Below are 12,942 nucleotides of genomic sequence, written 5' to 3'. Positions count from 1 at the left end.
TACTTGATAATGTTGTTAACTTATTTTTTGTGATAGTAGTTTATCATAACATTTTAAATTATCACATTGTATATTTAATGTAAAATCACATTACACAGATTGTCATGCAATAGGACTTGGTTTATTACTTTATCAATGAGATGACTGTATTTGGAGTATGGTGTAAATTACATGTAATATTTTTTCATATATTATGTATACATTGCATCAAGTAACATACATTTAAATATTCTTACAGCAAATATATGTTTTATAAAATATTTTGTTAACTGATAAAAGTAAATGTGCGTAAAGTACTGAGCCTGGTCTTAGTAGTATATCAAGGTACATCAATTAACTTTGTCTTACACAAAAATCTGTTTTATAAAATATGTAAAACGGAATTGAGTAAACATGCATTCAGTACTAAGCCGTTTCATATTTAAACAATGTGTTTGCAATTTCAATTTTTAATTTGATTCGCTTCATTGCCCGGTTTTGTTAAAGGAGTTAAAACAGTGTGCTGCAGACGGTATCTTCCATCTGCATGTAGCCACGCACTATGAAACGGTTCGTTTTATTAATAATCTGCAAAATACAAATCACTGCATATGAATGCGTTGTAATTAAAACCCAAGCTTCGTGTCACAATTAAAAAAACACATGTTGTTATCGTCAAATATGCACAGTACATCAAGCACATTTTAACCTTTCCTTGTTTCATACAGACCCTCATCTACTACATGGACGTTTATAGGTAGGAGTGGTCTGTCAAAGGCTAAAATCACGGATTTTAATTGCTCAATCAAATACCCACGAGTACTAGTCTTTGTTGAATAAGTATGCGCTTAATACTTAATAAATACCAAAAGGAAGTGGTTTAATTGACTGTATTTGATAACAATTATGTTGTTCATGCATTAAATTGAAAGAACATCCGGTCAAACGAAGACGCATACATTGTTCTAACGTTGTTTTTTCTTATATATTACATAGACAGAGGTTCAAATCATTCAAGGCAGTATTGGCAAAATACTTTGTTAGGATTAGCTTAATGCTAACAACATCCTAGGCTAAATAAACAAACTTGAATCAAACACACACACGACAACATTGCAGAGTAAATCCTGTATTCATTTTACATAGAAACAGTTAACTAAACATGCAAATTTACTAGTGTTAAATTTAGTATTGGCGAAACCTCCTGTTCTTAACGCAAATTCAATAGCATGTGCATATCTTTTGGAACAATGCAAACATGTCTGATTGACCAAAAACCACATTGTTTGTTGAGACTACACGTTGTCTATTTTAAATGAACTGTTGGATGTAATTTGTTAAATGTAATATATTGTTTGCGATTTCATATTTTTGTGCATGTATAGGCTTTTCTGAATCTTCGCTGAATTTGCTTCATTGCCCATTCGTTTAAATAAGGCAAAATAAATTGATTAAATAAAAAGAAACCGTTAATTATCTTTATTGATTTCTGCAATGAAAAAAAAACCTTCGAACCTTAGCGAGTACTCATCAGATATATTGAATTAGTATCTTTCATATTTATACAAAATCATAATCATACTCCGAAGGGATAAGAAAACGTTTCGGTAATTCGTTTTTAATTTACAATGTGCGTCAGTACATACATTTTTTGTATTGCCTGCTTACTATAACATACTACAGCAAATTCTGCGTTTCTGATTGTTTAAAAAGAGTGTTGTTTATCTGGTAAAAAGTGTCGAGTAATCGAGAATAGAAGTATCATTGTCATTACGATGATCGGTTAAAGAAGTGTCCATGATAGTTTGGCATCCGACTCTTTAAACATCTGAATTTTCTCAAATACGTCAGTAAACTAAAATGTAACATGCTGTAACATTAATGGACATGTTGATCTTATATTTCGAATACTATGCACGTTTTTGATTTATTTCCAAGTATTTTTATTTTGTTGAAATATGTACTGATCATCCGATTCAAGCGTGATTATCGATGGAATGTTATCGTTTTTTTTATATAATCCACCGTATTTTCTGCGAATTTCTATCATCGCAATACGAAATGCTGTACCATTAATCGAACAAACAATGTTCCGTGTTTTAAAACCAAATCAACAGAACATAAATGCACAAAAAATCTAGAACTCTTTTGTTGTTCTCGGTTATCCAAGTGCCATCCGTTATTAAAGTATCTGCATACCTAGCGTGTCTAATATTATCCTTAAATACGAAATAAAATGAATCTATGTTTAGCGATATGTACAATGTGGTTTAATAAATAACAACGCGGCGAGCAATGTTCCCAGGAGATAACACAGATAGTCATTGGCGACGAATGCCGCGTCGAAACACAGCGACGTTGTCTTAATAACTCAAATTACTCAACAGGAAACATTTATTTCCAATGTTTGTATGTACGAAATGTCACTGTTGATATACATGTAATGCATGTCAGTGTTCATGTGTATGACAATATAGTGCATGACATGTATGTGTTTCTAAATATGGCATGTCTGTTATGTTTGACATGGCGGGGTTGTTATATATTACTAGTCAGTATTGTTATGTATGATAAGTCAGCGTTGTTATTAATGGTAAGTCAGTGTTTGTTTTTATGAAAATCCAATGTTTTTATGTATGCAAATTCAGCTTTGTTATGTATGACAACTCAATGTTGTTATGTATGACAAGTCAGTGTTGTTATGAAAGACAAATCAGTGTTGTTATGAATAATATGTCGATGTTTCTATGTATGACTTGCCGGTGTTGTTATGTTACCAATATAGCCATTGTTTTTTTTTTGACAAGTCAGTACTTTTATGTTTAACAAGTAAGAGTTGTTATGTATGAAAAGTCAATGTTGCTTTGTATGACAAGTCACTGTTGTTATGAAAGACATGTCGATGATTCTATGTATGACTTGCCGGTGTTGTAATGTTTCCAATATCGGCTTTGTTTTGTATGACAAGTCAGTATTGTTATGTTTGACAAGGCAGAGTTGTTATGTATGACAAGTCAGTGTTGGTATGTATTACATGTTAGCGTTGTTATGTATGATAAATCAGTGAAGTTATGTACGACAAGTTAGTTATGTTATATATGACAAGTCAGAGTTGTTATGTACTGGCAAGTCAGTACTTTATGTTTGACAGGTCGCCATTGTTATGAATAACAAGTCATTGGTGTTATGTATGAAAAGTTAGTGTTGTTATGTATGACGAGTCAGTATTGTCATGTTTGTTTTTAATGTAAGACTAGTCAGAGTTTCTATGTACAAAATGTCAGTGGTGTCATGTATGAACGGTCATTTTTGTTATGTATGACAGTTCAGCATTGTTATTTATGACAAGTCAGTGTTGTTATGTATGTCTGGTAAGGTTATAATATATGAACACTATTTTTTTGCATAAAAGGTCAGCGTTGATATGTTTTAAAAGACATTTTTGTTATTTGTGACAATTCAGTGGTGTAATGTACGATAGGTAAGCATTCTTATGTATGAAAAGAAGGTTGTGTTTTGTATGAAAACTACAGCGTTGTCATGAATTAAAATACAGTTATGTTTCGTATGACAAGTAAGTGTTGGTATGTATAAAGTCGGTATTGTTATGCAGTGTTCGACACGTGAGTGTTTTTATGTATGGCAAGTTATCGACAGGTTAGTGCTGGTATGAATACAGTGAATGCTGTCATGTAATGTTATGTATGACAGGTCAGCGTTTTTATGTATGAAACTTAAGTTTTGTTTCAAACGAATACTCAGTGTTCTTCTGTATGAAAAGTCAGTGTTGGTATGTTTAAAGTCATTGTTGATATGTATGGCAACTCGATGTTGTTATGACGAGTCAGTATTGCTATGTATAAAAGCTGAGCGATGTTATGTATGACACGTCAGTGTTGTTAGGTATTAATGTACTTAAATACAGCGTTGTTATACATAACAAGTCACTGTTGTTATGCACGATAAGTAAGTGATTTTTGTATGACACGTAAGCGTTGGTATGTATACTAAGTGTTTATGCATGACAAGTCATTGCTGAATGTTTGTGTACCTATAAGAAACTAGTTGATTTGTTATGTGAGATCATATTTTACTACATCATTTAAAAAAAAATGTTTGCACGGAATGCATGTAGATTCATCAGTTCCCTTTCACAACCGATGTAATTAGTTTATATCTTCCACAGTTATTGGACGTTAATTATGAGATATATGTTATATACAAACCCATTGTTCATGCTGATGAGTTCTTAGAGTTTAACAAGTGTGTATTCTTTAAACAATAACCCACTTTACATAACTTCCCTATATCCCAGAATGAAATTAACAACGGTAATATATTGCGCAAACGCCAGCCACTGAGGGCTTTTATTGTCCGAGCAAACGATTCAATATCTAGAGAAAACGTGTATAAAAAGTTCCGTTTTAATCAGAAATAAAGTATATGAACTGCCTTGAATATTTTAATGTTCTCATTGTTTTGGTTTAATCCTATCGGAATACTTGACAATGTGGAAAGCAGCGCAATTGATAGTGTTTGTAAGTAGTGCATGTTCAGTATACTAAATGCTTTTCAACAACGAAAATTTAAACCTACGAATGCCGAAAGTTATGCACGTCAAAATGCAAGTTTTTCGTTGATCGCATGATAAAATGATTTAAAACTTTATTGTTTTGTTAACGGGGATCAGATTTGACATATGACAAAAAAGACAACTTACTAATTGAATGAATGGTTATATTGCAGCAAGGACACTCAATTTGTTCGTGAGATTTTAATATAATACCTAATTAAAACAGTGTATGCCTTTAAGTGTTTTTCAATGTTGCTTATTAATATCACACCGTGCACCTCACTTATTGAGGATTGCATGTGAAAGACAAACATGACCATTTTACTATGGGTTATATATAACATAATTTATTATAATATGGAAATTATATATTTAAAAAAATGCGCGTTAGTTAACGAATCAATATGATCACTTTTGAAAAAAACGTAATACAATTAAGTCAATGAAATAGTTTATCATATTGGATGCCTATTGTTAAGCACTACTTGTAACAAAGCATAGCGTAGAAGGAATTGGTTTCATAACTAAAGCTGCTAAAGCATTTATACAATAATTTTGATCAAACTCATAGAAAGGAGTACTGTACTTTTTTAGGTTCTGGTATTGGGTCAGGGACATTCAGCCATTGACGATGTGTTCCGACAAGTAAAAGAAGAATATGACGGTAGCATATATGCATGTGCACACATATATTACGTATATAAACTATGATACTATGTATAGCCACACTTGTGTTTTGTATGTAAGTAGTTGTGAACTATTTATCAATAAGTCCAATAGTGTATATTGACGTTTTCCTTCGATCAAATGTTCTCTTTTCCTGTCAAATTCCTTTACTAATTCATGCTATATTCCTTATTGTATATGTATACTTAATATAATTATATTCTTAAACTTTAAACAATTAATACCTGCTGCTGTTTACTTATATAGAATCATTTCGTCCTACTGCATGACAATGACCCGATGACAACACATTGTGTGATGCAGTGTTATTAAACACTGACCGATAGCGCAAATATACTACGCCCACTTTTTGTAATATCAGGTGCTACTCTGCAATGTTACTATTTCTTTTTTGTAGGAAACTCGTTAAGAAAGGAAACAACAATCTATCTATGTCAGAGGTTTAAAAAGCGTTGATAAATGAGGGATATTATGACTGCAACAGTTTTGACATTAAAATAAGCAAACAGTACAAACATTATACATACGTAAAATAATAGCTGAACTAATTGGGAAACATAATTGTTTGGATATATAAGGCCATTCCAAATTGATTTGTTGGTCTACGGATTTAAAAAAAAAAGTTGAAAAGGCGAGCAAATTTTTTTTTTTAAAAAGGAAAATTCTCGAGCGAGCGAAGAGCGAAAAAAATCGCATTTCGATAGAAAAATATTGCATTAACAAGATTTACAGGTTTAAACAGTTTTATTTTACATTCAAATCAATTCTCATACAAAGAAAAGAATCTATGTACAAACAAGCAATATTATATCTACGAGTAACATACTTTTCAAATAAAAATGCACTGAAATTAGGTTTCAGTACGTAACTTTAAAATGTAGAACACACGTATAAAGCTAGTTTCACCTTTATATACTTTCAAAGGTTACAGTTGATCAGGAGATAATGTAATAAATGTTTATGCAACACCATATCAAACTATTAAGGTGGTTACATTTAAGTCTGCTATTCATAGCAGTGCGTCATGAAATTAACATTTTAGATAACTGCTGGCTTATATATTATGTATGAACTTCATGGCACTTAGCCTAGTGCCTAATCTGTTCATCTATGTATGTTTCTGAATTAAATTTATACATTACAAAGAACGTATATGATGTTTCTGAAATACATATATTTTCAGCTGTTAAACATGTTGATGATGTTCCGTCAAACATGAATTTTAATACTTAATACTTATAAAACATTGTCCCTGTGACACTTTTAGAACCAGCCTTTAATGATTTAATATTTATTTTTTGTCCACTTAAAATTGTGGTATTGGAAAAATTTGCCTACATATTGGGAAATACCGTCCATAAGCCCATTTAATGACGAAAATGCATAAAAAATCATGTTTCCCGATATTGTTTGAAATATGTTTCAACTGTATCTGCTGATAGTTGCATGTTCGAACGTGAACAAACACATTCAAATAAGTCACAGAACGGAGCAGATGTTTTTATATTTATAAGGGTTGGCTGCAGCAACTTTTCACCGCAATTTGTTAAACGGTCACGACAGCGAAACATGTGCTGCTCACGCAGGAAGCCATTTTTCTGGTCGTCTCGATCGAATTTTTGAGCGTCTGCAGTTATCGATTAAAAAGGTTAAGAAACAATATATTCGGCATTCGTATACTGCGTCAAAATCGTTTATGCAAGATTGCGTGTTTTTTTCACAAATAAAATAACACGTGCGTTATGGTTACAGAAGGACACAAAAATGAGTGCGAGCGGATTTTTTTTCTCCGTTTTGACAAAATAAGTGCGGCAAATCCGACGACCAACAATATCAATTTAAAGTCCTAGAATCGCCATCAAGAGTTTAGTGTTTAAAAGATAATGTGCCTTTTAAAATGCATATATTAAAAGTCTTACCTTTAAATCAACACTAATTCATTGTGATAATGAAAGTGTCAATCATGTTTGAGCTTGTATTATCATTGTGTTGACAATGGAGTTTTACATCTTATTGTACTTGTTGTTTTAAAGATGATGGTTGCAACCATTATAATCCCCAAATCCATCCTTGTCATTACTTTTTTATACGTCATGCAACTGATAATTTTCCCCACTGCTTCTGCACAATGCAATTATTATGTTATTCTGTTGATAAATGATGGGTTGAATTTTATTGCGTACCTCATGCCTTGATTTCACTAAAAACACAAGTCACACACGTGACACACATTCAAAATGCATTGCTCGAATGTTTGTTTTCCTGGCCCAGTTAAACATCGCATCTTTCTGAAGAGTAAATGTAAGATTTCAATATTAAATACATCATTGTATCGAGTAAAAAGTCAATGAAAGTCTAAGTTGTTAAGAATTCCACTGATTGTGATAATTTAGAATTCTTATGATTGAACATTTGCTCTGTTTTTGTTTTCATTTTAACACATATGAACTCAACTTTAAATTTATACTGTAGCCTGATGTATGCGTGTGCATATAGATTAAACGACATACTTTTGGTTTCATTATGCCTTATAGCATAAGTGAATGGGGTAAGAGAAATTGGACGCACTCCTGGTCAATACTCCTCATAAACTTCGAAATATAAACACATTAATTAAGGAATGTTTCAAGATTTATTGTTTATAATTCTAATAGGAATATGCTTTTTATGCAAAACAATAGCACTACAAAGAACAATTAATTTGCAACAAGGAAACACATTTCAGAATACAACATGATCATTATGACATAAAACGGGCAAACTGGTTAGTTTAAAAAAAAATAAAGATATTGTCAGAATTGACATATCGCATACTAAACTATTTATTTTTAAACAATCATGTACATTCATAATGGGCATGAGGTTTTTACGTCTTCGTTAACTTAAATGGCGTAGTTATTTATAACGTCTGATCTTTAACTTGTGTTGACGTGAAGTATGTGTACATGGTACATTTTATAACACTTTTGGGATAATCGGGTGCAGGATAAGCATGTCGTTTGAGTTTCACTCTGCTCCTCAATGATTCATACATTTTAGCCTGTGAAAATAAAACAAAACACGTTAATGAACTGTACATTTAAACAACGTCAAATTGAGTACAATACATGATATGAAGTATATATAACTATCGACCGGGAGGTATTGGGTTCGATCTCCACCATGGGAGCGTTCTTTAGATCTCTTTAAAAGACACCAAGTACCGGTTCTAGTTCCATGAAATGAACTCGAGAGCGTTCGAAATAAGTCTTAGGCTTTCGATACAATCTAGCTAAAATAAAAAGGTTTAAATTAAATTGAACTAAGTATATATCACGTATGTGCACACATATACGTATTTTTAAGTCTTGGAATGTATGATGGCAGAATAAGAGCTCTATTTTGATAACATATCGAATGCTAATTTTAATATAAATACTGTTAGTCAAACATGACATTTCCTGGATATGTGAACATGAAGCCAATACATAAATGTCAGCATTAAATCATGTTCACATCAAATCGCTGTAAAAAGTTGATATAGTTATAAATCCAACCCCGTTGACATTCTAACTCGCTTATGAATGTCGTCATCATCCGACTTGAAAAGTAAGGCGGGAGTTTATAATTGATAAACTACCTTCAGTAATTGGCCAATCTCTATGAAAATGTACAGAGGCGCTCCTTTAAAGGTTCTCTACCAAAGATGTATACATGGTTCCGCGTCACTGCACAATATGGCTGTCATAGCTTCAAGCTAAAATATGTTTTTAAGCATTTTTGTTCTAATCAAACATTTTCACACATATTCTGTTAGAAAGTCCCTGTCCAAAATCATTCAAAATGCCCGCTTATTGCACAAAACACAAGAGTGAACTAAACAGAGGGAGTATAGCACTCTTTTTACATGTTTATGTGTTCATTATGTGATTCTCTGCTAATTTTTTTTGATCGGCTCAACTAAACGTGATTGCCGTATCATAATAATGCTTAAACATATTCACCCCTTTAATATACTTAATATAAAACTCCTTAATTCTTAAATCCTTTTTTGCAGTCCTAACTATGGCTCATTATAAATGTTTAAGACATTCAATTATGTTTTTTTACCAACAAAACTAATAGATGCTAAATGTATTTTAAAAAGTTGTTTTGAAATGCAAGAATATGAACACAAATGTTACTTTATATTTACAGACAAGATGATGCGTGTAGGAACTGGACATAGTGTACAGTCAGGTAACACGATATAAAATACATTTTTTCCATGCCCTACTACTTTGTAAATGTCCCTTTAATTAAAGGTTTCAGACTATATAACTATACTATATATCTATCTTCGGATACTGTAGAACTCCCCTTTCGGGTATTATTAACAGATCAAGCTGTCAGTGCAAGAAAAATATTTATACAATATTGTACAATAAAAGTATTGACCGTGAGACGTCAAAGAACGTAAGACTGAAACAAAGTTTGAAAGTGTTATTAAATGTACAGACAAGAGTTAAAATCAGGTTAAAAACGCACTCTGCCGGAGGACACTTTCTGATGGGAGGTTGTTCCATATTATGACAGTGCTTGGAAAACAAGAGCTTGTCACAGTAGTGCCAAATCCCCACTGAAATGTGTTTTCTTGTATGATAACATTTGTTTAGAGAGCAGAATAAAATTTGTTAAACATGGCACCTGTGTCATCTATTTATATTTCAAGGATCAATTAGTTATATAGTGTTGGAGTTATGCTGTAGAGAATACAATATATGTAAATGAAAGAAAGGGAGGTAATTAAAGGGGCCTTTTCACAAATTTTGGCATGTATTGAAGTTTGTCATTAAATGCTTTATATTGATAAATGTTAACCTTGGGTCTAAAAATATCCAGTAAAAAAACAAGAATACAATTAAAGAATTTAAAAAAAAAGTAACCCTCAACGGGGCTCGAACCACTGACCCCTGGAGCCATGGAGCAAAAGTCTACCGCTCTATCCACTAGAAAATCCGCTCCAATACCATGTTCAACGTATGTTTTACCTTATTTATGTAATCCTCGTAGTATCAAAAAATACGACAACAACATAATTCTCCAAATTATTGAATCGTTGCAACGCTTGATAATTTTCAGGGTTTTAAATCGTCAAAAGATGCACATAATGTATATTTTAGAGCATGGTAAATGTTCAGTATTACTGTGTCCTCACAAATATCATAACTTCAAGGAAAATGTGCGAATCTGAAACATTTTTTTTTCAATTTTGTCAATTTAACAAAGCGTGAAAAGGCCCCTTTAAAAAGAAGACTATAAACAGTAACTGTTCTTGATCACTGTATTTTTCCTTAAACTCATCTATTCATTTTACAGTGAATACTTCAGTGTTCAAATAAAAATATTATTGTAAAATTAGATAAAGGGAGATATAAAAAAATTGAAGAGCTAAAATATTAACTAAGAAATTAAATGAAATATAATTAAATATAATAAATAAATAAAATATAAATAATAAAAAAAAAGAATTAAAAAAGGGAGATAAATAAAAAACTACGGCAGAAAGAGTTATGGTTCACTACACTTCTCCTAGTTGCTATCTGTATTTATTTCTAGTTTCAAGTAAATCTCTTCAGTAGATTTAGAGTTATGCTCCGGACAAAAATTTACTTTGAAATTAAATAAAGGGAGATAATACAAAACTATGGTAGATAGAGTTATGGTTCACTGCACTTCTCCTAGTTGCTCTCTGTATATATTTCTAGTTTCAAGTAAATCCCTTCAGTAGATTTAGAGTTATGCTCCAGACAAAAATTTACATTGAAATTATAAGGGGAGATAATTTGAAAACTAAGGTAGATAGAGTTATGGTTCTTGGTCACTGCACTTCTCCTAGTTGCCATCTGTTTATATTCTAAGTTTAAAGTTAATACATTGAAAAGATTTGGAGTTATGCTCTGGACAAAGTTTCGAACGGACGCACAGACGGACAGACAGACGCACAGACGGACGGACGGACGGACATACGGACAGGACCAATTACAATATCCCCCGCGAAAAAAAAATCGGCGGGGATAATAAGAACATTTATAATAGTTAGAAATTGTGCTAATCTGTCTATAAGCTACAGGATGTGTATGGCGAGTCAATTTCCTGGGATTTTCAAAATATGCGAGGACGGGGACAGCTACTAATGAGTGGACAATTTTGTCAAAAAATACTATTTTAGCATCAGTCCGTCTGTTCTCTAGAGATCTTGTACCGAGTGACTGTTGCATGTCTGAGACACTATCATAAGTGGGATAGCTGTTATTTACCCATCTGATTGCTCTTCTCAGAGCCATGTCAATTTTGTGTATGTCGACCAAACTGGAGACAAGTATGCTACTTGAGGCCTGACAAGAGTTTTATAGGCAGTTTCTTTTACTTTTTTTGTTTTAAGTTTGGCTGTCACGTTTAAGGAAAAGTGTTCTATCTGCTGTTGTACATATTCTATTAGTGTTAGTGTTGAAAGAAAGGTCTTCGGATAAATCTACTTCTACGTATTTTGCACTTGGTACGGTTTCAAGGATATGGCCATGTAATATATAATTATGTTTGATTTTATTTTTGTTTTGAGTTATATAAAAAACTATCAAGTATTTTATTAAAATTACGGTTTTAACCAATATTTATTTTTCTTTCTGCATACAAGTACATGTAAACGTTGTGTTTGGGATTAATGTTGGGTTCATTGTGGGGTTCATATAGTATTTAACCCTTTTAACAACAAAGGATGGTCATTGTCCGTTCCAAAGCGATTGCCCCATTGCGCATCATCTTTATGTTTCGTTTTGAGTTTTATACATGTATATTGCCCTGTATTGTACTGAATCTCAAACTTTGGCCTTATATGAAAACTCTATTATTTATTTAGCTCTAAATAAGAAACTAGTGTATAGTAACAAGCCTTTCTCTTCTGATTGTGTTTCATAAGTCCTATACTAGTATATTAAGGTTGTTAAAGCTAACCTTTATTTAAGACTGGTGTCGGTATAGAATGAAGGGCAGCAACAGAACGCTGGTGAAGCTGCATTACGATATGGTTATAGACGTGAAAACATACAAGGATGCTTTCAGGTAACTTATCGAATTGTCTAGTAGAAAACATATTTTTTTATGATTAAATGCTTGATTTAGCAAGTCAGTTTTTATTTATTATGTTGGGTCGTTTTACAAATTTGTAGAAAGGACTTCAAACACGACGGTGATTCCTGCGAGACACATAGCGTTGTTAGTCCGTCTGCAAATCGTCGAAAAAGGATTGCATCAAAAAGCGATGAGAGTCGCTGGCCCCTCGAAATACCGTATCAGATAGAGAAAGGATTTGGTATGATCGTACTTGATGAAATCTAAGGTCCAATACAATGCAATGTTTTATACGTGTTAATATACATTCCTACACGTTCTTTAATAGCAAATTATAACTTCAACTATATGTTTTGCAACTTAAAATATCATTCGCATTTGTATTGACGAATAATAAATCAGGTTATGTTTACATATTTTATGTTTCAATATATTTCCCCATTCTTATGATCTTGTGCTACTAGTCGGTCCAATTCACTCGTTCGATTTTAAACTCAATGGCGTTGTATTTACATAACATAAAAACAAACAAAAATGAATTACTTAAAATTTATCTCATACGACTTGAACAATATTGCAAATACAAATAAATTATATATTCAACGTGAATTTAA

At 32.2% G+C, this 12,942-nt stretch overlaps 1 protein-coding gene across 1 annotated transcript in view; it reads left to right on the top strand.

Annotated features, from left to right (window-relative positions):
- The window catches only part of LOC127851116 (uncharacterized), a 33,005-nt gene extending 20,410 nt beyond the window's left edge, over positions 1-12,595 (top strand). Inside the window, exons 2-5 of the mRNA XM_052384675.1 lie at positions 5,147-5,216; positions 9,416-9,457; positions 12,223-12,319; positions 12,427-12,595. Of these exons, the coding sequence (XP_052240635.1) occupies positions 5,147-5,216; positions 9,416-9,457; positions 12,223-12,319; positions 12,427-12,595 (378 nt within the window). The remainder of the gene's footprint in view (positions 1-5,146; positions 5,217-9,415; positions 9,458-12,222; positions 12,320-12,426) is intronic.
- Positions 12,596-12,942: the final 347 nt, after the last annotated feature.

Source organism: Dreissena polymorpha, chromosome 11 (genome assembly GCF_020536995.1).
Source record: "Dreissena polymorpha isolate Duluth1 chromosome 11, UMN_Dpol_1.0, whole genome shotgun sequence".
In the NCBI taxonomy this organism is placed as follows: Eukaryota; Metazoa; Mollusca; class Bivalvia; order Myida; family Dreissenidae; genus Dreissena; species Dreissena polymorpha.
This window is presented reverse-complemented; position numbering and strand designations above follow the sequence as displayed.